Genomic DNA, 27,059 nt, shown 5'->3' with positions numbered 1-27,059 from the left:
GCCCCGGGGCGGGGGGCGCGCCGGGATGGGCCCCAAGCGGCGGCAGCTGACGTTCCGGGAAAAGTCGCGGATCATCCAGGAGGTGGAGGAAAACCCGGACCTGCGCAAGGGCGAGATCGCGCGGCGCTTCAACATCCCGCCGTCCACGCTGAGCACCATCCTGAAGAACAAGCGCGCCATCCTGGCGTCGGAGCGCAAGTACGGTGTGGCCTCCACCTGCCGCAAGACCAACAAGCTGTCCCCCTATGACAAGCTCGAGGGGCTGCTCATCGCCTGGTTCCAACAGATCCGCGCTGCTGGCCTGCCAGTGAAGGGCATCATTCTCAAGGAGAAGGCGCTGCGGATAGCCGAGGAGCTGGGCATGGACGACTTCACTGCTTCCAACGGCTGGCTGGACCGCTTCCGCCGGCGTCACGGAGTAGTGTCCTGCAGTGGCGTGGCCCGCGCCCGGTCGCGCAGCACTGCTCCCCGGGCCGCAGCAGCGCCCGCCAGCCCACCTGCGGTGCCCTCGGAGGGCAGCGGAGGAAGTACGACGGGCTGGCGCGCTCGGGAGGAGCAGCCGCCGTCGGTCGCCGAGGGCTACGCCTCCCAGGACGTGTTCAGCGCCACTGAGACCAGTCTATGGTACGACTTTCTGCCCGATCAGGCCGCGGGGCTGTGCGGCAGCGATGGACGGGCGCGCAGGGCCACCCAGCGCCTGAGTGTCTTGCTGTGCGCCAATGCTGATGGCAGCGAGAAGTTGCCCCCGCTCGTGGCGGGCAAATCAGCTAAGCCCCGTGCAGGCCAAGCCGGCCTGCCCTGCGACTACACCGCCAACTCGAAGGGTGGTGTCACCACCCAAGCCCTGGCCAAGTATCTGAAGGCCCTGGACACCCGCATGGCTGCAGAATCTCGCCGAGTCCTGCTGCTGGCTGGCCGCCTGGCTGCCCAGTCCCTAGATACCTCGGGCCTGCGGCATGTGCAGCTGGCTTTCTTCCCACCGGGCACTGTGCAGCCGCTGGAGCGGGGAGTGGTCCAACAGGTGAAGGGCCACTACCGCCAGGCTATGCTGCTCAAGGCCATGGCTGCGCTAGAGGGCCAGGATCGCTCAGGCCTGCAGCTGGGCCTCATGGAGGCCCTGCACTTCGTAGCTGCGGCCTGGCAGGCAGTGGAGCCTTCGGACATAGCTGCCTGCTTTCGTGAGGCCGGCTTTGGGGGTGGTCCAAATGCCACCATTACCACTGCCCTCAAGAGCGAGGGGGAAGAAGAAGAGGAGGAGGAGGAGGAGGAAGAAGAAGAGGAGGAAGAGGAGGGTGAAGGGGAGGAGGAGGAGGCAGAGGAGGAGGAGGAAGGAGAGGAGGAGGAGGAAGAGGGGGAAGGAGAGGAGTTAGGGGAGGAAGAGGAGGTTGAAGAGGAGGGTGATGTTGATGACAGTGACGAAGAGGAGGAGGAGGAAGAGGAGGAGAGCTCCTCTGAGGGCTTAGAGGCAGAGGACTGGGCCCAGGGGGTAGTGGAGGCTGGTGGTAGCTTTGGGGGCTATGGTGCGCAGGAGGAGGCCCAGTGCCCTACCCTCCATTTCCTAGAAGGTGAGGAGGACTCTGAGTCGGACAGTGAGGAAGAGGAGGACGATGACGACGATGATGATGAAGATGACGAAGATGATGAAGATGGTGATGAGGTCCCTGTGCCCAGCTTTGGGGAGGCCATGGCTTACTTCGCTATGGTCAAGAGGTACCTGACCTCCTTCCCTATTGATGACCGTGTGCAGAGCCACATCCTCCACTTGGAACATGATCTGGTCCATGTGACCAGGAAGAACCACGCCAGGCAGGCAGGAGTTCGGGGTCTTGGACATCAAAGCTGAGCCACCGGGCCTAGCCATGCCCTTGACCCAGATGTGGCAGCACCAACCCAGGGCAAAGGACTCTTTGGGCAGCTGTTGTGGATGGAGCCAGAGTGCGGAGCCCCAGATCCTTTAGTGATGTTCCCCACGCCCTGTGACAGGCCCAGTCACCTTGATACGGCCTGGGGCTGGGGTCAGCCTCACTGCCTGCTTATTGCCTCTTTCTCAGAGTCCTTTCCTCCCCATTTGCCCCTGGGCTTAGGGGATCAGGTGGGGAGCTGTCCGGTGCTACCACACCGTGCCATCAGTGGACTAGGCCATAGCAGCCACCAGGGATGGGCCCTGGAAGCTCCCGGCCGGAGAGTGCCTCTCCCCTCTGCCGTCCACACCAGGTCTTTGGTGGGGGGGACCCCAAAGCCATTCTGGGAAGGGCTTCAGAGGAAGGTCCAGCCTAGGCCCCCACAAGGCTGGCAGCCCCCCATCCCCTCCCCCAGGCCGCCTTGAGAAGCACAGTCTAACTCACCACAGGCTTTTGAGCCTGCCTCTGCCTGCTTTCCCACCTCTCCAATCCTTTTCTCTGGCCCAGTCCATGTTACTTTGGCCCTTGGTTTTCTTTCCAGATGGGAGGTTCCCAAGAGGCCCTCCAGGGGAGTGATAATGGGCGTTTCCCTTGTGGGCAGCTGCAGGCCCCATGCCTCTCCTCCCTCTCTGGCAGGGGTTTACCTTGGGCAGGGGGCCTGGGGCTGGGCCCAGAGTCCAGCCATCCAGCCGCTCCTTTCCCAGTCTGAATTCAATAAATCCGTTCACCCCCCTTTTGTGGGGGTGAATGTTTTAACAGCCAAGGGTGCATCCTTCATGGTCTGGGCTTGTGTCTGTCTTGGGGACATGTCCTTTCCTGGTTCCCTTTGGTCCTTGCTCTGGTGGGACATGGAAGCAAATGTTAAGAGGGTGGCAACAGCCTAAGCCCTGAGTAGGGTGAGGGGCCACCTCCATATCTAAATGTTATCTAGGCTTGGGGAGGCAGGGGTATGGGCTTGGGTTTGAGAAAGCTGGGCTTTGCAGTGCTTTGGAGTGAGAAGTTTGGGATCCGTTGGCTGGGACAGGAAGGAGGGAGTCTGTGTTGGGCCAAATTAAACTATAGGCACCTGGGAACTAGGCCTATCAAGTCTTATTAAAGAAGGTCCTTGCAGGCATGGGGCTAGAGGGCAGCTCCTGTGGTCCAGGTTGGCGTTTCAAGGAGCATACAGGGCCCTTGGTTTACGTTTGGTGCCTTAAGAGGGAGCCTTTTAGGCCTTTCAGTGATTGGCTATCTTTGGGGACAGTGGCAGGAGAAAGGTAATATTGCTGGGGACAGATTACACCCCCAAGAGGCTAAAGATGAATTGGCAACTCCCTCTGCAGTGCCCTCCAGTCCAAAGGTGAAGACAGGCCCCTTACAGATCCTGCACCCTTTCTCTTTTCAGGGCCAGTCCCTGCCTCCCTGGCCCTCCAGCATTGAGGCCCTCAGGCCCCAGTGGTTCCAGCTAGGGGAGGGCCTGAGCTTGAGCTGGGCAAGCAGCTCGGGGCCCCAAACCGGTTTTCCCACCTTGACTAGGGCTGGCACATCACCCCATGGTTCCCTCCCCCCCACACCTCCTTGCAGTTCTTCCTCTCTCCACCCTGGAATGTTAAGGGGGGGATATCCAGGTTATCTTTTGTCTCTTGCCTGCCCTGGGTGTGGTCCCTTCTAGAAAGGCAAAGCCACTATGTATTACTTTAAAACAAGAAGGTGGAGTGACTGTTCCCCACTTGGCCTTTTGCACTCCTGGGACACACGGATCCCTTCTAGGCCTTCAAAACTAAGAGCAGAAAGCAATTGGAAGTCCACTTACCATCACCCCTCTCCTCATCTGAGCCCTGGAGAGGAGACCAGAGAGTCATGAGAAAGCCCAGCCTACCCTCTGGCCTGCTCTGGAGTAAGTAGGCGGGGGCAGTAGCCTTCTCCCAAGGTGCCCCTGGTCAATCCAAGCCCCTCACCTCAAATACCAACAAGGGAAATCCCTTCTATTTGTCTCCTGCCTAGAAGAACACCTTTTTTGTAGGAACTGAGATCATCTCATTATTGACACCAACTGATGTTAATAGGGCTCTTGCCACATGCCAGGTAATATGCTAAGCACTTTAGATGCTCACAAAACCCCTGTAAGGTAGGTAAAAACCATGAGAAACAGGGAATTACAGTAATGTGCCCAAAGCCACACTACTAGTCTGTTGTGGAAGCAAGCTTGCTTCCCAGGCTGACCCTAGAAGTGGCCCTTTACTGCTACTCTGTGCCCCTTCACTAAAGAAGAACCCATCTTCCTAACCCTCCTGAAGATGTGGAAGAATAGCTCTTCAGAGGGAGATGAGGGGTGTGGAAGTGTCTACAGGAGCTCTTGCAACTCATACCTATAACCAACTCCCTGTCCAGCAGTCGCATACAAATACAGGTCTTCTGTAAATACCCTTCCCATTCTCCCCATAACCCTGTTGGACAAGTAGTTGAGAACTACCCTCATTTCACGAAGGAGGTAATAGGGTTATGGAGTTAAATGACCTGCCTGAGGCACTGGCCTTGAGCTCTGGTGTTCTCCCTGGGAGTCAGGGTTACATATTAAATGCCCCACCAGGACACTGCTGGGAAGGCGGGAGTGGTGACGGCCCAATGAGCACAGAGCTTTGAGAAGGGGCCCAGCAAGGAGGCACTGTCACGCAGTCTGTCACACGGTCCAGATGGGAAGCAGCAGATTAACAATGGATGCCCAGATAAATCTGACAAACATTGAGATGCTGCTTTCACTTGGGACTGATCATTGAAGGATCCAGAAGGATCCCAGCCCCAGGGGAAGCAGGTGCAGAGGTTCTGGGACCTGGTTGGCTTTGGCAGGTCCCAGAGTAGGACAGTGGGTGGTCAGCAGGTGGCGTGAGTGCAGAGGTGATTTCTTTTTCGGAGGCGGGAAAGACAAGGCCACCTATAATCGCCTTTTCAAATCTGGGGCCTGAGGAGAGATAACGTGGGAAAACTACAACTCCCAGAAGCCTCTGCCCCCTCCAGAGTCAAGGATGGTTGCTATGGTTTCAGAAAACAATATGGCTGCTCCCAGCTGGGACAGGAGTCTGGGGTTTAGAGAGGCAGAAGCCAGTCGAGGCGCTCGCAGTGGCGAGGGAGGAGGCGCTTGAGAGGTCGTGAGGTTGGAGCTGGACGCTGCACTGCTGGAACGGCCTGGTTTTGCTGAAGGCGCCAATGGCAGGCAGCGTGGACGAGGAGGCGCTGCACCAGCTGTACCTGTGGGTGGACAACATTCCTCTGTCCAGGCCCAAGAGAAATCTCTCCCGGGACTTCAGTGACGGAGGTGTGCACCCCAGTGTGTGTGTGCGCCTGTGTGTCCACATGTTCTGTCCTGTATGTACTGTTTTGGGGTCTGTGTTCATACATGTCTCTCAATGCTTGTGTACGTGTGGGGTGTGTGTGTGTGTGTGTGTGTTGGGGGATATCTATCTCCTAGGACTTGAATTGTAGGTGTGTGTGTGTGTGTGTGTGTGTGTGTGTCTGTGTGTGTCTGTGTGTGTCTGTGTGTGTCTGTGTGTGTCTGTGTGTGTGTGTGTGTGTTCTGCATCTGGGAATGTGGGCATGCGTGTGTCAATATATATGACTACATGTTCTATACTTTATGTGTGTGTGTCTGTGTGTGTATGTGTGTGTGTCCAAGTATGTGAGTCTGTGGCTGTCTCCTGGGACTTTAATAACTAAGATGTTTATCTGTGTATTTGTGCATCTCTCTGTGTGAGCATGCTCATTGTTGTATTCTATATGTTTGCCTTGTGGGAGTTTGAGCGTTTGTGTGTTCATATGTGTATCGAAACATTCTGCCCTGTATGTATGTAAGGGGGCTCTTATGTGCATATGTGTTTCTTTGTGATTGTGTAGGTGTCTGTGTGTCTAAGACTGTCTTCTGGGATTTTAATGACAGAACTATGTATCTCTGTATGTGTATATTGGTGTATATGTGACTCTTTGTACTTGTGTGTGTGTGTTGGTGACTGTCTCTTGGAACTCCAGTGATGGAGGTATGTGTCAATGTATGTGTTTGTGCATTCCTGTGTGTTTGTGTGTGTGGTGCTATATGTGTGCCTATGTGTGTCTGGGAATGTATGTGTCCTGTGTGTCTACACATTCTGTTCTATGTGCATATTCGTAGGGGGATCTTATCACATGTATCTGCTTGTATGAGTCTGTGACTCTCTCCTGGGACTTTGGTGTTGGATTATGTGTGTGTATCCATGTGAATGCTGAGGGTGGGACCCTAGGCACCTGAAATGCTCCCTTGAAGACTCATTCTCTACCACAGGATCAGAGACGGCAGTTTTCATATGCCCTGTGCTAATGGGGAAGGGATGCAGCCCCTCTGGAGTGTGCTGGAGGTTTAGTCTCTGGCTGATCACTGATCTCACGTCCTTAACACCCCCCTCCCACCCCATCTCTCCCTCCCTATCATCCTTTCCCTTTCCTCACCTCCACTTCACTTGGCCCCACCATTCTGCCATCCCTGATTCTCCCATCCCACCCATTTCTTCTCTCTTTCCCATCCCCCCCTCCTTCCATGTCTGCGCCCACTCCCACTCCCTCAGTTCTTGTCGCAGAAGTCATCAAGTTTTACTTCCCCAAGATGGTGGAGATGCACAATTACGTCCCTGCCAACTCTCTCCAACAGAAGCTCAGCAACTGGAGTCACCTGAACAGGTAGTAGGATATCTCTGCGCACTAGCGGGATCTCCGGCCCCTACCCCGGGCTCCCAGGAAGGGCTGTGCCAGCCCCTCCACCTCCTATGGTCTCGGAAGCCCAGTCTGGGACTGTGTTGGTGGAAGGGTTGGGAGGGACAATGCAGACAGAATTGTCTGGTAACAAAATCAAAGGACTCTTCTTTTGGGGAGGAGACAAGAAACTCAGAACACCCAAGAACCGGGCTCAGATGTGGTGCCCTTCCATTCCCCCCAGGGCTGCGCACCCAGGACCGCTATTACTGCACTCCCTTCTTCCTCCCCCACTTTCTTCACTTCATTCCCTGAGGACATAGTCCGCCATCTCTGTGTCTACCCCGCAGGAAGGTGCTGAACAAGCTGAATTTCTCGGTACCGGAGGACGTGATGCGCAAGATCGCGCAGTGCGTTCCAGGTGTGGTGGAGTTGGTGCTGATTCCGCTGAGGCAGCGTCTGGAGGAGCGGCAGAGGCGCGGGAAGCAGGGCTCAGGCTCCTTACAGGTGCCACCCCACTGAGGCTTCTCCTCCCCCTGCTTTGGGGGAGCTTCCCAGGCTGCGGAAAGCCCCTCCTTGGCGATAAGTGTGGAAGAAGGGTGACTGGCGCAAGGGAGCCTGGCGTGGGTGACTGCGGAAGGGACATGGGGTTCCTTGGGGATGGGCCAGCCTGAACTCACAGTGGACCTTGGGGGGAGGGCGGGTTCTTTCAGGAACTGGCTCCGCAGGATGGCACTGGCTACATGGATGTGGGTAAGGTGACTTTTACTTTTCCTCCCTTCCAGAAAGAGCTTTCCTCGTTTCCCTTGGGGGGGAGGGGAGACAGGAAAATAGGACGCCAGAACCGTTACTCCCCCACTTATCTCTTCTCAGGTTTGTCCCAGAAGACCCGAGGGGAAGGTGACCCAGACCCTCAGGGAGAGGGGCAGCTCAGGTAAGGAAGCTGGGAGTTCCTGACATCACCAGGCTAGCTGATCTTCCTACACATGGCTGGGGTGCTCTCGGGAAGTTAGGGAAGGCAGGAACGGAGGAACGGGAGGAGGGAAGATCTGGCTCAGGAGCACTGGAAAGGTGAGGGTGGGGCCCAAAGTCCAGACCTCCGCTAAGCTGCTTTCTACTCCAGAGGAGGCCGGCTGCCAGCGCCCCGGCCTCCGGCGTATAGCCAGGTGCTTCATGGCGACCCAAGCTTCGTCCTCCAGATTGCTGAAAAGGAGCAGGAGCTGTTGGCCTCACAGGAGACTGTGCAGGTGAGGGCACGCTGGGAAGGTGCGGGAAATTGGGACCTACAGAGGTGGGGACAGAGGGGAGCGGGCAGCTGGGCTCGACCTCTTCGCTGCGGGGCCCAGGTCCTACAAATGAAGGTGAGGCGCTTGGAACACCTGCTCCAGCTCAAGAACGTGCGCATCGAAGACCTCTCCCGGCGGCTCCAGCAGGCGGAGCGTAAGCAGCGGTGAGCGGCGGCTCGGCCGCGCTGGGACGCCCCAGTACCCTCGAGAACCCACACCGCGACCGACGCACCCACCGACGGACGGACGAACGGACCCACCAACCGGCTGGCGGAGCCAGCAGCTCCAAAGAGCCTCCTGGGGCGTGAGCGCGCCCCTGCTTTTGGGGTGGGGGTGGGCGTGGAGCCCTCCAAGCGGAGCCCCAGGACTGAGCCACCTCCTTATACTCCATCCGGGTCAGGAGAATGAACCGCTTTCCAGAACCCAGAAGCCACATGCAGAAACCTGGCATGCGCCCCCAAGCAGTTCCCGACACCGACACCAGGGGCTCTGCCTTGGCGCTCCCTGTGCTGGGCTTTGCGGGGCGGTCCCCTGGCTCAGTTTGCAACGCTAGAATCAGGTACCCGCCTAGCTGTGAGGACAGCAGTGTCTCCATCCAGGCTAGTTCTACGCGCTCTGGGCCATGGGGGAAGCTGCCTCAGGCAGCTGAGGGAGCCACTTGCCCTTCCTGCGAGCTCACCTGGGACCCATCTGGAGGCTGGGGAGCACAGCCGCTGGAGAGGAAGGGGTGAGGAGGGGGCTCATCCAGGAGTGGGGAAGACATTGGCTGTGCCTATACCTAGACCAATAGCCCTCCCCTCCCATGAGGTACAACTGAGTATGTTTGGGGTATATGGGACAGGGCTGCCCCTCCCCCATTCCCGCCCCCAATTAAAGGTATTGTGCTTTCTTTTCTGCATCTGCCTTCTCTCTCTGCCTGGATCCTTGTGGGCAGTAAGGTCTTGTCCCCCATCTCCACCCCTTGAGTGAAAGAGCCTTTTGGGTACAGAGTGGGTCTTAACCACGTAGGCAGTTGGGCCCTGAGTGGCCATTGCTTGGTAGGTTGATGATATCACAGGGGTCAGGTCTTGTGCACTAGGACAGTCTGACTTCAAACTCTGGCCTTACTTAGACTGACCCCCAAACCCACCCTCACAATGTCCTCCAACTCTGTCGAAACCCAGGCTTCAGTTTTTTCCCGAATGTAGCCACAGACTCACCCTCAGCCCTGCCCATGGACTGACCCCTAAATGTATCCTCTGTATGACTCCAAACCCTGCTCACAGACTGATCCTAATATGGACTGAAGACAGGTTTGACTCCCAACCCTGACCAAGACACTATGGCCATGGTGTGACCCTAACTCTGATCATTTATGGACTGCCAGCAATATTGAACATTTGTAAATCCTGAGCCCCCACAATTCTGTTCCTAGGCATATACTCAGCATATACCCAGAGGAAACTCAATCTCTGTGTTCTGTGTTCTGGGACACATGTATAGCAATGTTCACAGCAACATGTTTTATAATAACAAAAGAATATGTATTCATTATCTACTATTGTATAACAAATTACCACAAACTTAGTGGCATAAAACAGCACATATTTACTACCTCATATTTTCTGTGGCTCAAAGTCAGGTATGGCTTAGCTGGATCCTCTGCTTCAGGTTTTCTCATAAGGCTGCAATCAAAGTGTTGGCCAGAGCTATGGGCTTGTCTGAAGGCTCGACTGGGGAGGGACTTCTGGAAGTTGTTGAGAGAGTTGTTTCTTGTGGACTGTTGGATTGAGGGCTTCCGTTTCTTGCTGGTTGTTGGCTGGTGGCTGCCCTCACTTCCTTGCTATGTGACCATCTCCAGGATGTCAGCTTACTTCAAAGCCAGCAAGGGAAAGAGTTAACAGAGCCTGCTAGCAAGATGGAAATTATAATCTTATCTAATGTAATCACAGAAGTGACGTCCATCACATTTGTCGTTCTGTTTATGAGAAGTAGGTGACTCGATCCAGCCCACATTCAAGGAGAGAGGAACACATGGGTGTGAATATCAGAAGGCAGAGATCATTGGGAGCCATTTTAGAAGTTGGCTACAAGGAGGAAAAAGCAACAAAGGATAAAATCTAGGATAGCGGTTACTTCTGAGAGAAAGCAGGGGCCAGAGGCAAGAAGCACATCAGTAGATATAAGTTATTTGTCATGTTTTCATTCTTGGGGCAAGTAGTAGGTTTACAGGCATTAATAAGGGCTATTTATGGACAAGTAGGGAGATAGTGTCATGAGCCAAAGATTACATGGAGTCCAATTCTATTTACCTGAGTTCCTAAAATAAAATAAAAATAAAAATTGATGACTACCCCTGATCTCGGCCTGACCTCCTTTGCACTTAGCCTGGTCTTAGGATAACACTGGCTTCAGCCTGCCCTCTGCCTTCCCAAATTAATCACCAGCCTCGCACACATATTGACCCCATCTCTAGCACTGTTTTTTCTCAATAGTCTGTATTGGGTCTCCAGAGTTCTGTTCTCTGAACCTTTCATCCATGGACCACACACAATTGTACACTCTTGTGTGTGGAGCTGGTAGGAATGGTTTGTGGAGGGGCTTGAGGACCAAGAGGTGTGGTAGGGCCTGACTCTGCCTGACAGAAGCACAGTGAGGGCAGAATGCAGTTTCAGTGACTGGGGTCACCCCCTTAAGGGTCTACTGTCTTGTTTGATAGTAGGGCCTTGGGCTAGGTCCTGGAGGTTCCTCCTCCTTGAATTCCCTCCCCCCATTCCTAGTATCCAGATATGCCTGAGTCTGTCTCAACCCACAATCATATCTCAAAACCCTACAGATCAAACCTCCAAAGCAGTGGAGAATTTTATTGAATGTTTCCTGGGACTACGTATGGAGGTGGGTTATATCGCACATTATAATTCTATAGCTCTTCTTTAACCAACTCTCTTGTTCTCCAAACTTCCCTTCTGACATCTACTGCCATATTTCTTCCACTCTGCCTCTCACTCTCCTCTCCCCTCACTGACCCACAATAAATCGGATTTCTTCTGATTCATTCATTCATTCCTCAAATGTTTATTGAATATCTACTATGTACTAAATGCCAGGAACACAAAGATGAGTATACAACATGATTTGTCTCCCCCAATGTTCACAATCCTAGAAGGGGAGAAGGCATATAAAAAGGTATTTAAATTTTTTTGTTACTTAATGTTTTGAATAGATAAAACACAAATAATTTTTAAAAACATATAAAAAGTGAAAACCTTGTTTGGTCCTCACACATCTCCAGTAGGTAATCTTCTTCTTTAGTTTCTGTGTATTCATCTAGAGTGTATTATATGAATACAAGCAAATATGCACATTTATTGTTATCTTACCCCCACTTTTAAAAAAATTTTTATTGGGGAACAGTGTGTTTTTCCAGGACCCATCAGCTCCAAGTCAAATAATTGCCTTCAATCTGATTGTGGAGGGTGCAGCTCCGTGGCCCATGCGGGGATTGAACTGGCAACCTTGGTGTTATGAGCACTGTGCTCTAACCAACTGAGCTAACCGGCCGACCCTTACCCTTAATTTTTTAACATAAAGGGGAAGCAGACTACCCACTCTGTCCTATATCTTGATTTTCCACGTAACAAGATTTCTTGTAGATATGTGATGGTTAATGTTATATGCCAACTTGACTGGGCCACAGGGTGCCCACATATTTGGTCAAACATTATTCTGAGTGTTTCTGCGAGGGTGTTTTGGGATGAGAGTAACATTTAAATGGGTAGACTAAGTAAAGCAGATTGTTCTCCCTCATATGGGTGGGCCTCTTCCAATCAGTTGAAAGGCTGAATAGAATAAAAAAGCTGCCTCTTCCCAGAGTAAGAGAAAATTCCTCTTGTCTGATAGCCTTTGAACTGGGACATTGGCTTTTTTTTTCTGCCTTTGGACTCTAACTGAAACATTGATTCTTCCTGGGTCTTGAGCCCGCCAGCCTTTGGATTAGAACTAAATTATCCAGTCTCCTGAGTCTCCAGCTTGCTGACTCACCCTACAGATCTTGCAACTTGCTAGCCTCTGTGATGTTGTGAGCTAATTCCTTAGAGTAAATATCTCTATCTCCCATTGGTTCTGTTTCTCTGGAGAACCTTGACTAATGCAGGATTTTTCCTGGCAGCCGGGTGGCTCAGTTGGTTACAGCGCATGCTCTGAGCAACAGGGTTGCTGGTTCAATTCCCACATGGGCCAGTGAGCTGCGCCCTCCGCAACTAGATTGAAGACAACGACTTGAGCTGCGCTACCGCTGAGCTGCCAGTGGGCAGCCGGATGGCTCAGTTGGTTAGAGCGCATGCTCTTAACAACAAGGTTGCTGGTTCGATTGAAAACGGAGACTGGAGCTGAGCTGTGCCCTCCACAACTAAGACTGAAGGACAACAACTTGACTTGGAGCTGATGGGTCCTGGGAAAAACATACTGTTCCCCAATAAAGTTAAAAAAAAAACACACAAGATTTTTCCATATCAGTATATTGAAAACTTTCTCTGCTTTTAAAGCTGTATAAAATTCTATTGTCTGTACCAAATTTACTTAATCAGTGCTCTATTTATGGACATTTGATTTGTTTCTAGTCCTTTGTTATTAATAGTAATAAAATGAATAATCTCATATATTCATAATTTAGTATTGTGTACAAGTATATCTACATGATAAATTCCAGAACTGGGGTTGTTAGGTCAAAGAATACATGCATCTTTAATCTTGATAGATATTGTGAAATTGTGCTCTACAAGGGCATGGTTCAGAACAGAGACTGAAGATTGGTAGCCTGTTGCCCTGCTTTGGTTTAGTGTCATGGTTTTACAAAATTAGTTGCTAATTTTTATATTGATGAGGATGTGAAGCAACTGGAACTCTCATACTCTGCTGATGGGAGTGTGAGTGAGTATAACCATCTCAGAAAACAGTTTGGCAGTTTCATGTAAAATTAAACATATACCTATGCTGTTGTATTAGTTAGGGTTCAATCAGAGAAGCAGAAAGGATTTGACTTTGGGTAACTGTTAAATAGGTCCTGTAGGGCTGGTTTTGCATCTGACGCTGGAGCTTGACGTCCACAGGTCAGGTAGCTGGGAAGGGAAGATGGATACACAGTAATACCTCAGTTTGCGAGCATAATTAGTTCCAGAAACAAACTACTTGTATTGCAAGACATTGTTCATTTACCAAGTTAAAATGTATTATTAGGTTGGTGCAAAAGTAATGGTGGTTTTTGCCATTACTCGTAGAAATGTTTGCTCGTCTTGCGGAACACTTGCAAACCAAGTTACTCGCAATCCGAGGTTTTACTGTACTCGTAAAGTGGGGAAAAGAAAGGACTAATTGGAATCCATGAACACAAGCTGGAACCCTCAAGGATGAACTGGAACTCATGTCAGTTTTCATTGCCTCCAAACTTGATAATGTGGTGTCCTGCAGTAGAAGCTGGTGCCCTTTCTTGACTGGCCCAGGAGTCAGAGAAGCTGAAGGAGAATCCAGGGAAAGGTGGAGCCAGTTGCAAGCCTGGCTGCTACCCCATGTCAATGAGGTGAGCCAGCAGATCAGCAACAAAGTGCATGGGCTACAAAGCTCCTGCCTAGACCTTGCAAGTATAAAAAACAATATAGCCACTGCTTTCCTTCCACCCTCTGAATCTCATGCCAAAATGTCGTTGTGGCCCACCCTAATTGGAAACATACATGGAAGAGAATTCTGGGAAATGTAATTCACCCTAAGTTGACACATTATAAAGACACTACAGCTATGTTCCAGTAATTCCATTCCTCAATGTATACTCAAAAGAAATGCATCCATATGTTTGCCAAGACATGTACCAGAATATACAATACAATATATAGTAGTCCCCTCTTATCTGCAGGGGATACATTCCAAGACCCCCAGTAGATGCCTGAAACCGCAGATAGTACCAAACCCTATAGATACTATGTTTTTTCCCCACACATACATAGCTATAATAAAGTTTAATTTATAAATTAGGCATAGTAACAGATTGACAACAATAGCTAATGAAATAGAACAATTATAACAATATACTGTAATAAAAGTTATGTGAATGTGGTCTCTCTGTTTCCGGTAATCAATGTGATAATAGAATGGCTACTAAGTGACTAGCGTATACAGTGTGGATTCATATAATGGGCGGGATGGAGCAGGACAGAGCAAGATTTCTTCATATTACTCAGAACGGTGTACATTTTAAAACTTAAAATAGTTTATTTCTGGAGTTTTCCATGTAATATTTCCGGACCATGGTTGACGCAGGAAACTAAAACCACGGAAAGTGGAATCGCAGATAAGGGGAAGACTACTGTAGCACCAAGGCAGTTCACAGTTAGCTGCTAGTCTGCAAGTTTGAAAGAGCCAGGGATGGTTTTTGTGAAGTTGGCTAGAAAGACATAAAAAAAAAAAGGCAGGCCTTAACCTGATCTTGGGTGAGTTTTGCCCATAAAAGGAGTGTAGGAAGGGCATTTGAGGTGTGGAGGTAGCGTAATGAGAGCATCATGAAATCAAATGTCTGTACAGACTCAGAAGGCAAAATTAATGTGATAAAATAGGGATTGGTGGGGACTGTTACAAATTGATGTGCCAGCCTTTGATGGCAGGCTGGAATGTGAGTCTATGTTGTTGGATATTCTGATATTTCAAAAGAGGAATAAGAAGAGGAAGAGGAGGAGGAAGAGGAAGAAAAAGAATTAGAGTTTTTAAAAGCCCATATGGGCTAAACAAAATACATCTGCAGTCTGCTTTGGGCACACTGTCTGCCAGCTTTAGACCTTGAAGAATAGAATAGACATGGGAATACAATTGGAGGCGGGGCACAGTAGGGCACATGGAAGGGTGGGGTTGGGTAGTGAGAAGGCATCCGGCCGGAGCGGATGAGCTGGGATCAGAATGTGAAAATCTCCCAATGTCTGCCAATGCCCGCACTGGAGGACATCATCTTAAACGCCAAGAGAGTGCACGAATCACCCAAAATGTTGCGTAAAAGTTTGTGAGGCTCTGCTGGAGACAGTCGCAGAGCACGGAGCGCTTTGGAGCAGGCGAAGAGGCGATGGAAACAATAGCTCAGGAAGATTAGTTTGCCAACAGTGTGCAGACCAGAGCACAGGGATCCAGCGGAGTGTAGGAGCCTTGGGGGCTTCCCAAAGGCAGAGGCTCTGGTGCCTTTGAAAGAAAGCTGGCCCTCAGCGGCTTACGTCATCTCTCCCCTAGTTAAGTTGCAAGGAGGGGGCCGAAGGCTCCGGAAGGCTCCCCGCGGTTACTTTAGGGACTGTCAGAGCGAACATGGGGGCTGTTCAAGGATCGCAGGCTTAGCTGCCGCTAGAACTGCGACTCGAAGGCCACGCCTCTTGCTCCTAGCGCTCAGTGCAGGCGCCCACATTCCACCCCGCGGAGCTGAGCTGAGCTAGGTGCATCCTGCTGCCATGGCAACCGCCTCCGTGGAGACAAGGAGCAGAGGCTGTGGTCCCCGGGGTGCCTGCATAGTTTCTCCCAACCCCCTTCCAGCGTGCCTTCTTTGTTCTGATGCTTATCCTGGCCCGCAGGGCTCCCAGGACCCGTTTCTGGTCCGTGTCGGAGCGCTTCCTCCGAAGAAGGGAATGGGGTGGACGGGGAAAGAGGTCGAAACCCGAGGGTCGCAGAGCGTCTCCTGGGCAGGGCCTTGCGATACGTGTATCGATTGTATCGATTGCCGATGCGGACTTGGAAGCGACTTTCAAGTGTCCCACCTAGCCCTGAGCCCCGCCGTCCGACCGTTCGAGTGGGCAGAGCCTAGGGGAGGCCACTTTCCAGTTCTGGCCGAGGCGGGAGGTGCAAACCCCACAGCTGAAGGTGGGGCGTGGGCGGGGCCTATTTGAGGCGCTCCTCCTTCTCTTTCTCACTCCTGTTCCAAGCAGGACCCTGGGTACTTCGGGAGGCCTTGCTGCCTTCATCGCGATAACTCCCAGGGCTCTGGCTAAGCGAAGGCTTTCGTGGCGCAGCCGCAGAACCCTGCACGTGACGCAGCGGAGCTACGCCCGTTGGCGGTTCTCTGGCGCCGGCTTATTGGTCCGAAGCATCCTTGCCCACCCCCCACGGCCGACCAATGAGCGGAGGCGGGGGCGTGCCCGTGAGGCGGGCGGTGGCGGCGCGGGGCTCCTTCCTCGTGTTCGGCGTTGAGTCCCCAGCTGCCACCGCTACCGTCACCGCCGCTGCCGCGGGCGTCTCGGCTCGGCCCCGGGGTGCGCAGTGCACGGTGAGACTGCTCCTTCCGCCACCTCCCGGTTCCTCCCGGCTTGCGGAGATCCCTTTCCAGTCTAGCCTCTATCCTAGGCAGTCGGTGCATGAGACCCCATCCGGCTGGGGCGAGGGGGTTGGGCTCCAATGTCCTGGCCGGTCCTGGGAGGGCTCCCTGGCATCTGAGCTGGCGGGATGTCAGGCCCCGGGGACGCGGGTGATCGTTAGCTGGCGTAGCTGGTGTGTTTTCCCCGGGACGCTGTTGGGGGCACGTGTGGCATTGTGAGGGCCGGGGGCGTAAATGGGGTCAGCATTCCCCCCCCACACCTCTATTGCCACCGCTTCGCTGTGTGACCTTGGACGAGTAGCCTCTCTGAACCTCGCGTGCCTCGGCACCCTCAGGGAGGAGGGCGGTGATGTCTGGGAGTGCGGGCTCCAAAGACTCTGCGTCAACAGAGGTGAGGGTGGGGAGGGCGCAGGATTATCTCTGAGGGACAGAGCCACTGCCTTGCAGCCCGGGAGAGGTGTGATGGAAAGTGGGGGGTCGGGGGGAGGTCGTCTAGAGCCGCATTTGTTTTCGAAGAAGGTGAGAATGGGGCGGGGATGGGGGCGCCACACCCACGGGGATGGAGGCGAGAGAGAATACAGGACAGGGTCCTACACCCAGGCCCCTGGTGCGTCTGAGGACTTGGTCCGCACCTCTCTTTTGTCACGCTGCAGGAGGGATTCGATTTAGGTTCGGGACCAGTGTTCCTGTTAGTGAGCAGGGGCCCTGCTGGACTGAGAAAGGAGGCATTGGGTTGCCTTTCCTCTTGAATCTTGGTATTGGAAAGTGGGGATAGGGCGTTTCTCCATCCGGGGAACTGAAGGTCAGGGGCAGCAGACACCCCATGGACCCTGCCTATCCTCTACTTGTTGGAACCACCAGGTCACTGGCCCAGGGTAGGGCCTGGTTGGGGTAAGTGGTCCAGAGGCTAGAGGGGTCTAAGCACCTTCTACCTGAGGTTTAGGGGTAGGGTTTTGTGGGGAGGGGATGCTGGGCAGACTCAGAGGGCAACACTTCTTGGGGAGACAGGAAGGTGTGGGATTGTGTGGGTGCGGTTCACCCCTGCTCCACCCATTTGTGAGAGAGCGAACCCCGGCTTATCCTTGCACCTTTGGCCTGCTGGAGGGAGGAGGAAATGGAGTCACATCCAAACTGAGCTGATGTAAAACTGCCACAGCCACACCTGACCTCTTGCCTTTCCAGGCATTGTTCTAGGTATGCAGGCTCCCCACTGTGGGGCTAGTCCTATTTCTGGAGTCGGCAGAACAGTGTGGTCCCAGGGGGCACTCTTTTTATAAGCTTGAGCCTTTGAGAGGCTGGACATTGCTTCTGATGGACTGAGTGCTTAAGCCAGGACCGAACCCTGGGCTGGGGGTGTGGGGAAGGTGGAAAGTTTCCTGGTTCAGAAAGTCCCAGAACAGGTTGAGAATGGGTATTGAGGAATGAATGTAAAATGAGGCCCCAAGAGGTCATGTAGGGGTTCGGCTATGGGGTAAAGGACCAGAAGGTGCCAGGCGCCGGAGCTGTACTTGCCACTCAGGGACAGACTGCTTTTGGCTCTCCCTCCAGTCTGGAGCCTTGGTCCACAGCATGGGACAGCCTGCAGTAGCATTTAGCATCCTGTGGGGCAGGAGTCTAGGGGGCTGAGAACTCTGGGTTCCTGTATAACCATCCATCTGTCCATCTGTCTGTCCATTTGTCATGTCCCTGGGCCTGTCTTCATGCCAGAGGCTCCACTGGACCAAGCTGACCCCTGCCCTGAGTAGGGTAGCCCTGAAGCAGCCATTCTTTCTAAAGCTGAAAGGGACCTGAGCTGGCAGCTCTCTGTCCCCCAGAGAGAAGTGTCCCCCAATTTCTCTGTAACAGAGAGCCAAAGAATCCTTCAAGGCCCTTGTTCTAGCTTTCCAGCCCTCCTCATCCTGTGACTTGTCCATGGCCCTACTCCTGACCTCTTGACAGCCCATCTGGGAGTGATGGTATCATTTTTTTATTTTTTCAGGGGATGGGCATTTCTCAGAATGTACTTTTTCCACATCTGCCTTGTGTGGGGGACAGTAGGCTCCCAGCAATCTGTTCTCTGGCAATCCCTGGGGACCTGGCTGGAGGGAGTGGGGGAGGGGGAAGCCATGAGGAGGAAGGAATGGGGAAGGAGGCCCCTCAACCCTTGAGCTGTATTCTGAGAAGGCCGAATTCCCGGGGGGTCCACCCTGAGAGCCATTCCTGGCTGTTCCAGGATTGGCCTGAAGTGCCTCTCTGCCAGTGCTGCCCTGAAATTGCTGTTGCTTCAGAAACCAGGCCTTTGGGGGTTTGCTTTTGCAAAGGTGGGGGTGGTGTTGGGAGCGTTGTCACAGCTTCAGACACCAGCTGCATCAAACCCTCTGAGGAAGAGGCCACTGCCTATTCCTTCACTACAGATGAGGAAACTGAGGCACAGAGATGTGAAGTAACTTGCCTGTGCAGCCTGAATTTTAACCAGGACTGCCAGGCTCTGGAGCCCATGCTCCTGATGGTGTCCCTGCTGGCTCTGGGAGACTGCAGCTTGGGCCGGGCTTGGGACCTGGCTGGCACGGAAGGAGGCCTGGGTTTGGAGGTTCCTAGTGGTTCCCTGTGAACACCGCTGCAGCGGGAGGAGGCTCCACACCCTCTCCTCTTGCTTCTGATGAGGAGTTATGTAGATGAGAATCTGGCTTCCAGGGGACAGCGGCTGTCAGGAGAAAGGAGGCTTGCTTTTTTCAACCTCCTTTGGACTCCTGAAGTCACTTGCCTCCCCCTCTGCTTGCTCTGGCCTGAGCTCTGGGCTGTACTTGAGATGCAGGTCCTGCCCTCTGGGCTTTCCATCTCAGGGCCAGCAGGGGCAGGTCACCAGCTGATTGTGTCAAGCCTAGAAGAATGCCTAGTGGGAGGCCACACTCTGAGATGGGGGAGGGGTGTGCCCTCCAGGCCCCGGTTGGCTAAGAGAGTAGGGTGGGGCTCTTCCTAAGAGCATCGGGCAAGAGAGTGACTCCCACAACTGCCTAGGGGCCCACCAAGGCCTCTGCTTGGGTTCCCCTTAATTTGGTCATTCATTTAACAAATATGAACCGAACACAGGTGCTCCCTGCCAGGTGCTGGACTGGGTGCTGGGGCCACAAGGTTTGGCAAAAATAGTCACTGCCCTTGTAAGGTGAGGAACATAGATACCAAATGATCCCAGAAGTGAGAAAGGGGATCCTTTTAAAGATTTTTCAGGCCTACGCTGAGATGGGCAGGGGTGGGGTAGGGTTTGTGCTACCCTAAGAAAGGTTTTCTGGGGCTGAGACCCAGGCCAAGGTGTGGATGGGGGACAGAATTGTTCCAGACAGAGGGGATAGCCTGGGCAAAGGCAAGCAGGCAACAGGCAGTGGGTTGTGGGGGAAGACAGGGAGGGGCCCTGCATGTACTGGGTCAGAGTGTTTTATGAAGGGTTCCCAGGAGACTTTGCTCATCAGCCACTAGTTAAAACTTTCACCCAGGCTTCCTGGGAGATGGGGGTACCTTGTGGGCATCGGACAGTCATTCCGCCATGGCTGCAGAGGTGTGGCTGGAGCAGCCTCTCCGAAAGGTAGGAAGAGGGCCTGGTACCCTTGTGCTTGGACACTTCACATGCTCTGAGAGGGTGGCTGGAGTGGGTGGGGTAGGGGCAAGCCTTTCTCCAAGGACCGGGCTCCCTAGGGACAAGCTGAGCATCCCAGGACTAAGGGGCTGCCCTTCTGAGGTTGACCCCAGAGCTGTCCTGGCCAGAGATGAGTGGGGGCATAGTACCCCCTTCCTGGGTGGGGCCTGAGAGCTAGCCTGCAATGGTGGGACAGGGAGGTGGTGTGTGCTGGCCTGAGGCTGTTCCTGCCCTGGCTGCTCCTGTATTCCTGAGACCCAAGCCCTGCCTTTCCCTGCATCTCCTAATGCCTCCTTCTACTGGGGGCTCCTGGCACCCAAGCTCATCACCCTGCGCATGAGGTAGGGGTTGGGCCTGGATGGAGTTCTCACACTGGGAGGTGGGGAGGGAGGTGAGGCTGGCTCCCAGGACAGCAAGGCACCTGAAAGATCTCAGGGTCACGTCTCCCACGGTCCTTGCCCCTGACTCTGGGGCCACCCCACCCCCGTGGTTTCTCTTCCTTGTTCCTTGGACTAGCCAAGGTCATTCGTGGGTCACCCATCTCTAAATACTTCAGTGTGTATCTCTGAAAAATAGGACATACTTCTCTACAGAATATAATTCCATTACCTCACCAAACAAGATCAGCTCTTATTAATGTCATTTAAGATCCAGTCCTATTCACACTTCTCAGTTCTCTCCCAAATGTATTTTTTATAGGTGGTTAGAAACCCCCTACCCCATTTATTTTTCTTCTTGTAACTGGTGTAATGGAATAAACCAGGTCAGTTGTCCCACAGAGTATCCTGCCTTCTTGCTCTCTGTGTGTTAATCTAGAATAGTGGTTGGCAAACTTTTTGTGTGAAGGGCCAGGTAGTTAATATTTTAGACTTTGCAGGCTACATGGTCTCTGTGGCAATTACTCAAACTTGTTTTGCTTTAGTGCAGAAGCAGTTTTAGACAACATAAACAAGTGCTGTTGCGTTCAAATAAAACGTAACAAAAAACAGACGGCAGCCCCACAGTCTGTTTTTTGCCCATCCCCTATCTACTACCAACCTCCCCTTCTTTATTTTTCCTTTTGCAGTTTGGAAAAACAAACAAACAAACAACAAAACGTTGCAGTTGTCCTACAGAATATTCTGCCTCCTGGGTTTGTCTCGCTTTTTCTCATGGAGTCATTTAATTTGTTCCTCTAGCCTCTGTGTTTTCAGTAAACCAGAAGTTGGAGCTAGGCGCTTGATTAGATCCCCAGGTTAGACATTTTGGGCAGATGCTGTGCCCTTGTTAGTGGTACTGTGACTTGGTGCTGCCTCACATCAGGAGACATCAGTGTGTCAGGTTCTACTGTGAGTGAGGGGTGAGGGACCCAGTGTGTGACTGGCTGATGTCACATTCTCCCGTTGCAATCTGTGTCATTCCCCTTAAGAACCTAGGTCATCTGTCCGTGGACTTTGGGCATCTGTGAGCATCCACTTCTGTCATCCTTTTTGCTCTGGGTGTAGCATCCACTGACTCATTGCCTCCAGCATTTGCTTCTTTGGGAGTTGCAGAATTACTTGGCATTTGGTCATTCTTTTGTTATTTAATAGCGAGAATTCTTCTGTAAAGAAGAGCTTTTCTTCTAACCACCAGGGCATTTTCATTTCAGGAAGGCCGGGAGACAGGCTGAATTATTTCTCATTATTGCCAATTTTCAGAGTAAAAAGTTAGGGCATTGCTACTGTCAGTGGTGACAAATGAGGGTTTGGGTTTGTTTGTCTTACTTTCTTTTTTTCTCATCTCTGAATGCTCCAATTTTATGTATTCCATCTGTTTCCATCAGTTGCTGTCATTACTCTTTTTGATGCTGAGATGGTTGCAACTCAGCTCATTGGGGGTCAAACTGCTCACACAGGCTTCCTGGGGGCGCTTTCCACTGCCCCTGCCCTGAGGCTGCCTGCCCTTGGCGAACTGAGCTAGGGGACAACCCCTCCACAGATTCCTGTTCTGCATAGAGCCCTGACCAATCTATCAGAGGGACGGAAAGCTCCAAGGACATGTTATCTTACGTGGGCCCTTTACTCTTGCTCCCCTCCAAGCATACTGTTTAACCTGGACCCAGCTGTACTAGGTGTGTGACCTTAATAACGTGGCCTCTGGATGCATGGGGGTGCGGCCCTTGGAGTCACCAACTCCAGAACTGGCTCCTGGAAAGTGCCAAAGAAGTCCCCTCCTTTCCAGACTGCCCTTCCCACCAGCCTCAGGTGGGCTGGGCCCATGAGTCCTGTGCTGGCCAAGCCCTGGGTCAACAGGGTGTCAAGCAGGGGTGAGGGCTCTTGGTGAATGTGGGGTGTGGGTGGAGTAGTGGGGGTAGAAGCCCCCTATGCTAGAGGATGCAGGCACCACTTGGCTGCTGAGAGCAACAGGGGTTTGGGTCTTTCCTAAAGGGAGACCTCTGCTCTCAGGCCATGGGTGGCCCTGACCCATGCTTCCCCACTCCCCACTCTTCAGGCTCCTGCTGGTGTCCTTGGAGCATGGGAGACTGCTGAGTTTGAGACGCGGGGTCCAGCTGTGTGTCTCACCCCAAGGCCGGGAGGGTGTCCATGGCTGCAGCCAACAAGGGTGAGTGCCTTCCTGGCCGGTGGGGTTTGCAGGGTCTTCCAGTGGGTTCTGGTGAGAGAGGTGTTGTTGCATGTGGGGACTGCATTGGCTGTGTGTGTGTGTGTGTGTGTGTGTGTGTGTGTGTGTGTGTGTGTGTGTGTGTATCTGAATATGAGCACAAATTATATCAGTAATTGCACCAGTGTTTGTGCCAGGTCCTGGGGCACACGCAAGCCCTAGCAAGGAACCTGGGGACCTCTGCTGGCTCCTTGGTGTGCTGATCCGTGGAGGTGTGTGTCTGTGTCCCAATGTTCCAGTTTCCCTGTTCCACTTGGGGGGCTGGGGGCATGAGGGGCTTGGGTGAGCACTGAGATTGGGAAGGTGGGTAGAGCCATAGCAGGCTGTGGAAAGAAATTTGGGTTCATTCAGAATCCATAAGGACTCATGGAGAGTTTTAGGCAAGGGAGGCCTGGTGAGATTTAAGGGTCAGGTCGGGGGGCGCTTAGCAGGGGATGTGGAAGTGCCAGGCTGGCTCTCCTGGGCCTCCACTGAGTGTCCAAGAACTCAGGCCAGGGTTAGCCCAGGCCCTCCCACCAGATGGACTCTGAGCAGGGCTTTTGGGAGGCCTAGGGACTATGGGGGCCAGAGAGGACTGGGGTCATGCTCTTGGCAAAATGGACCTCCCCCAGCCTAGGCCCTCAGCCCAGCTTCTGATACTCTGCCTGTCTCAACCCCCTGCCTCTTGGCTTGAGATAACCTGACCCCGCTGGGGACAGCTAAGGGCCTTGTGAGGTTTTAAGCAGAGGAGGGAAGGGCATCTCTGGGAAGGGTCCAGGAGGCTCCACTGTGTTCTTCCATCTTTTGTGCCAGTGATCAGCGATGAGTCAAGGGCAGCTGCAGCTTCTCCTAGGTGGGTGGACCCAGTGTGGGTTTTGGCGGTCTTTGTTTTTCCCACCCCCAGGCAAGTCCCATAGAATCCGTTCCTGTCCGTGCCCCCAACCCCTACCAGGTTGGGGTCATCAGGAGGGACAGGCAGGAGCCTCAGGTACAGACATATTTGGAAGAGAAGGTACAGAGATGGGGAGCTTGGTCCTGTGGAGGAGAGCCCTGGGCAGGGATCCTGAGGCCTGGGCCGAATCCTGCACCACCTGGGGCTGGGGGAGAGGCTAGAGGACTGTCTCTTCCTGTCTCTGGCGGTAGTCTTATCCCCTCTAAGTGAGGGATCATATTAGCTCATCCCGACTCCCCCCGACACCCATTCTCAGGGTATTTTTTGTGGGAGGCCTGGGCTTCAAGCCTTATGATCCCGTGTCCAATAGGATGTGGCCTTGCCCTGAAAGGAGCCTCGCCAGTAGGTGCTAAGTAATGTCAAGGGCAGTTGCAGCGGGTGAAGAGGCAATAAGAGGGACTTGTTTCCTGGTGGTAGAGAAGCCTGCAGCCCCTGGAGCTCTCTCCCACTCTCTTCCTAGGCAACAAGCCCAGAGTCCGGAGTATCCGCTTTGCAGCAGGCCACGATGCAGAAGGTTCCCAGAGCCATGTCCACTTTGATGAGAAGCTGCATGACTCGGTGGTCATGGTCACCCAGGAGAGTGACAGCAGCTTTCTGGTCAAGGTATGTGCATACCTCCACCCATCATCAGCATCACTCTCTCCACTTTCTCCTCAGCCCTGTATGGCTTCCTGGGCCTGTCCCATTTCCTCTAAGCTGGCTTCATAGGCATATCTTTATCCCTCCCTGGGCCTTGGTTTCCCCATCTGTAAAGGAGGAGGTGGTGAGATTGCAATGAGGTGAGTGCATTTAGAGTGTTGCTCGAATAAGGTGAGCGGAGCAGAGCTGTTGTTATCATCAGCATCACCCCAACAATAGCATTGGAAGGTGGGTGTTCAGGCTGTGGGGCCACAGGCCTGGGTTCAAGTCCAGGTCTGCTATTTTGGCTCTGTGACCTTGAGAAGGTCACCTCAGCTTCCCACTCGCTGAAATGAAGACAATTCACACCCCATAGAATTGGTGCAAGAATGAAATGGAAGAATGTATGTATGTCGCACAGGTGAGAGGCTAATTATTCTGATAACAAGGTGTGACTTTATTTACTTTCTTTGTCAAACTTCTGGCTGATTCACCCTTATGTTTTCTGCTTGGTGAAGCATCACCCTCTCCTATCCCCTCTCCTATCGGTCACACCTCACACACCCTCCAACTGCAGGGCCTCTCCAGCTGCTAGGACACTGTCGGATCCCATATTCACTTAGGAGGGGCAGGAGGACGTCTCTGGAGGGGATGGATTGGGGGAGACAGGGAGTGAGGCCCTCAGGTTGGACAACAAGCCAGGGTCCCAGAGTTGAGCACGAGTACAGGGGTGTGGTGTGGGGTGGGACATCTGGTCTATTGAGATCACCCTGACGAGGGGCCCAGATTCATACCCGTTTCTGCCCAACTCGAAAATTCTTGTTCCTTCTCCTACAGCTGATAACTTCCCCAAGGGAATAAACAGAGTGAACCAAAATTTAAAAGAAAAATAGCTCCCTCTCCCTTCCTTTCCATTGCAAAATCTGTTCATGTCTATTAGAGAAAATTTGGAAAATAGAGAAAACTATAAAGAAATCTAAAAATACCCACATTCATACTATCCAGAAATAACCATGGTTAATATTTTGATGTGTGTCATTCCAGCTTTTTTTTCCTGGTTTTTTTTCCTAAAACAAGCTGGCATCACAGTGTAACACTGTGTTTTGCTTGCTTCCGTTGTGAACCATCTCCTGCCTCTGTCAGTAAATACTTTTCCACGAGATTTTACAATGGCCTGGTATTCCATTATATGTATCACCATTGATTTAGCTGGCTCCCTATTCCTGGTGTTACGGCTGTTTCTATTTTTCACTTTTATAAATAGGGCAGTGGTGAGTATTTTTTGCACATCTTTGAGTATTTCCCCTGAAAATTCTGCAAGTGGTGCAGCTAAGTCCCAGGGTCACCATTGGCAGGTCCAGCCAGAAAGCTCTCTTGAGAGGTATACCCTCCACCTGCAGCGTGTGGGAGCCACACAGACTGAATGAACTTTATCAGGCAGTGACATCGGCCTGATCCCACTGAAAGGCTAACTGCTCCATGCAGCCAATCCCAGCTGGCCCCCAGGGACAGGGCCATCCAGCCCCTGAAACTGAGCAGGAAAGTATGTGCACGTGACCTGTGAGTACAGCACTTGGGCCTCCTGGTCGGCCACTCTGGTCCAGCTACCTGCTCAACAACCACCCTGGCTTGTGACCCTTCACACAACTGGAGTTTCCAAGTATGGCATCTATCCCAGAAGGTGTCGGTTGCCAAGCACTGTGTCTGAACAACAGAAATTGCTTTGACCCCGAGTCAGCGCCGTTGGACACAGTGAGGCTTTGAGTGGGCAGGCAGGCATCCATGTTCAGAGGCCAGTAGGGCAAGCGGGAGCCTGGGTTCAGTGGCTGGTGCCAGGCCTGGGGGCCAGCTCTAGACTGACACAGCTGGTCTAGTTTCTGTGTTTCTAATTCTACCCCATCCTTCATCCCGGGCAATCTGTGTTGCTCCTTGTCTCCACATGAGTGACAAGAGAACCAGTGTCCCTGACTCTGGGCTATTGGCTCTGGGAAGGTGCCGGAAGTGGTGGGGGCAGGCTGTGGGACTTTTAGCCTCCCCTTTGGGCAGTGGTTGGTGCCTTGCTGTGCGCCACTCATGGCAGGAGTGGTTGGGAGGCCTGAAGCCAGTCATTTCCTGGCTTCCATTTGCTTGTCTATAAAATGGACCACCGAAGAGCTGTGGGGCCCATGAGACAGATACCGAGGAAGTGTGTTGGCCGAGCTGTGGGGATGAGGTCCTCAGGGGAAGGGCCTGGGAGTGTGAACCAGCTGTAGTGGTGGGGGGAGTTAGGCCCCCCGGGGTCCCCAAGGAAGCAGGTGCAGAAGCCCACAGGATCACAGATGGCACAACCTGGGCAGTCCCAGGGAGAGGCTGTAAGTGAAGGTGCCTCCTTGCCCCACCCTTCCTGCTGCAGGTTGGCTTTCTGAAGATCCTGCACAGGTATGAGATTACCTTCACTCTGCCCTCGGTGCACAGGCTAAGCAAGGACGTCCAAGAGGCACCTGTTCCCAGCCTGCACCTCAAGCTCCTCAGTGTCATGCCTGTTCCAGAAGGTGCGTCCTCTGCTCAGGGTCCTGGAGGCCTGCCCTCCTCCAGCAGGGCCTGGGTGTGCGTGGGAACAAGAGCATGGGGTGCTACCTTCCCATCATTTAGGGTGGACGGGCAGCTAAGCAGCTGGGGACATGGTGCCTCTATCTGGGCTTGCAGTGTGACAACTTGGCAGGTTCCATGCCACAGACATCACTCCCTGGACAGAAGTCCATTGGCTCACACTGTTGGCCTATGTGTGCCCATCGCCTGATAGTTTCCTCTGTGGGATGACATGAGCCACAGAGGAACTGGGTCTGGACCTCCAGCCCTCCCTCCCTCCTAGCACCCACCAGGCCTGGGCTGTGGGCTGGGGGTTGCTTCTCCCTACCCTCTGGCTTCATCCCCCACACCCTCCAGAGGCTGGGGTGTCAGTTCACCATGTGCGAAGCCCCAGCTTGTTTTATGTCCCCCAACCTCCTCTTTATGACATTGCCCTTAAGTGGATTGAGCAAATCCCCTCAGACCTTTGCCTCTTGCCACCTGATATGCTCAAGGCCTGCCCTGC

The 27,059-nt window shown here is 53.0% G+C and overlaps 3 protein-coding genes across 9 annotated transcripts; all 3 read left to right on the top strand.

Moving 5' to 3' along the window:
• Positions 1–6: 6 nt before the first annotated feature.
• Positions 7–2,664, top strand: CENPB (centromere protein B). Its single transcript, XM_019644640.1, has one exon. It carries the CDS (start codon positions 26–28, stop codon positions 1,841–1,843), a length of 1,818 nt encoding a protein of 605 aa, XP_019500185.1. The 5' UTR covers positions 7–25; the 3' UTR covers positions 1,844–2,664.
• A 99-nt stretch (positions 2,665–2,763) lies between these two features.
• Positions 2,764–8,276, top strand: SPEF1 (sperm flagellar and cilia associated 1). 2 transcript variants are annotated; one of them, XM_019644642.1, is made up of 7 exons: positions 2,764–5,193; positions 6,470–6,581; positions 6,944–7,100; positions 7,307–7,346; positions 7,467–7,527; positions 7,717–7,840; positions 7,982–8,276. In XM_019644642.1, exons 1-7 carry the CDS (start codon positions 5,085–5,087, stop codon positions 8,045–8,047), a joined length of 669 nt encoding a protein of 222 aa, XP_019500187.1. In that variant the 5' UTR covers positions 2,764–5,084; the 3' UTR covers positions 8,048–8,276. The 2 variants fall into 2 exon arrangements, with proteins under 2 accessions (XP_019500187.1, XP_019500186.1); XM_019644641.1 differs by having other exon boundaries at positions 7,940–8,276.
• A 7,738-nt stretch (positions 8,277–16,014) lies between these two features.
• On the top strand, positions 16,015–26,834 carry ADISSP (adipose secreted signaling protein). 6 transcript variants are annotated; one of them, XM_019644656.1, is made up of 6 exons: positions 16,015–16,139; positions 22,270–22,380; positions 22,575–22,649; positions 23,369–23,404; positions 23,829–23,971; positions 26,379–26,834. In XM_019644656.1, exons 2-6 carry the CDS (start codon positions 22,362–22,364, stop codon positions 26,763–26,765), a joined length of 660 nt encoding a protein of 219 aa, XP_019500201.1. In that variant the 5' UTR covers positions 16,015–16,139; positions 22,270–22,361; the 3' UTR covers positions 26,766–26,834. The 6 variants fall into 6 exon arrangements, with proteins under 6 accessions (XP_019500201.1, XP_019500198.1, XP_019500202.1 ...); XM_019644653.1 differs by having other exon boundaries at positions 23,321–23,404; XM_019644654.1 differs by lacking the exon at positions 16,015–16,139 and adding an exon at positions 18,862–19,746 and having other exon boundaries at positions 23,321–23,404.
• Positions 26,835–27,059: the final 225 nt, after the last annotated feature.

Source organism: Hipposideros armiger, unplaced genomic scaffold, assembly GCF_001890085.2.
Source record: "Hipposideros armiger isolate ML-2016 unplaced genomic scaffold, ASM189008v1 scaffold_89, whole genome shotgun sequence".
Lineage (NCBI taxonomy): Eukaryota > Metazoa > Chordata > Mammalia > Chiroptera > Hipposideridae > Hipposideros > Hipposideros armiger.
The sequence above is the reverse complement of the archived record's forward strand: the minus strand, read 5'-3'. Positions and strand labels throughout refer to the sequence as shown.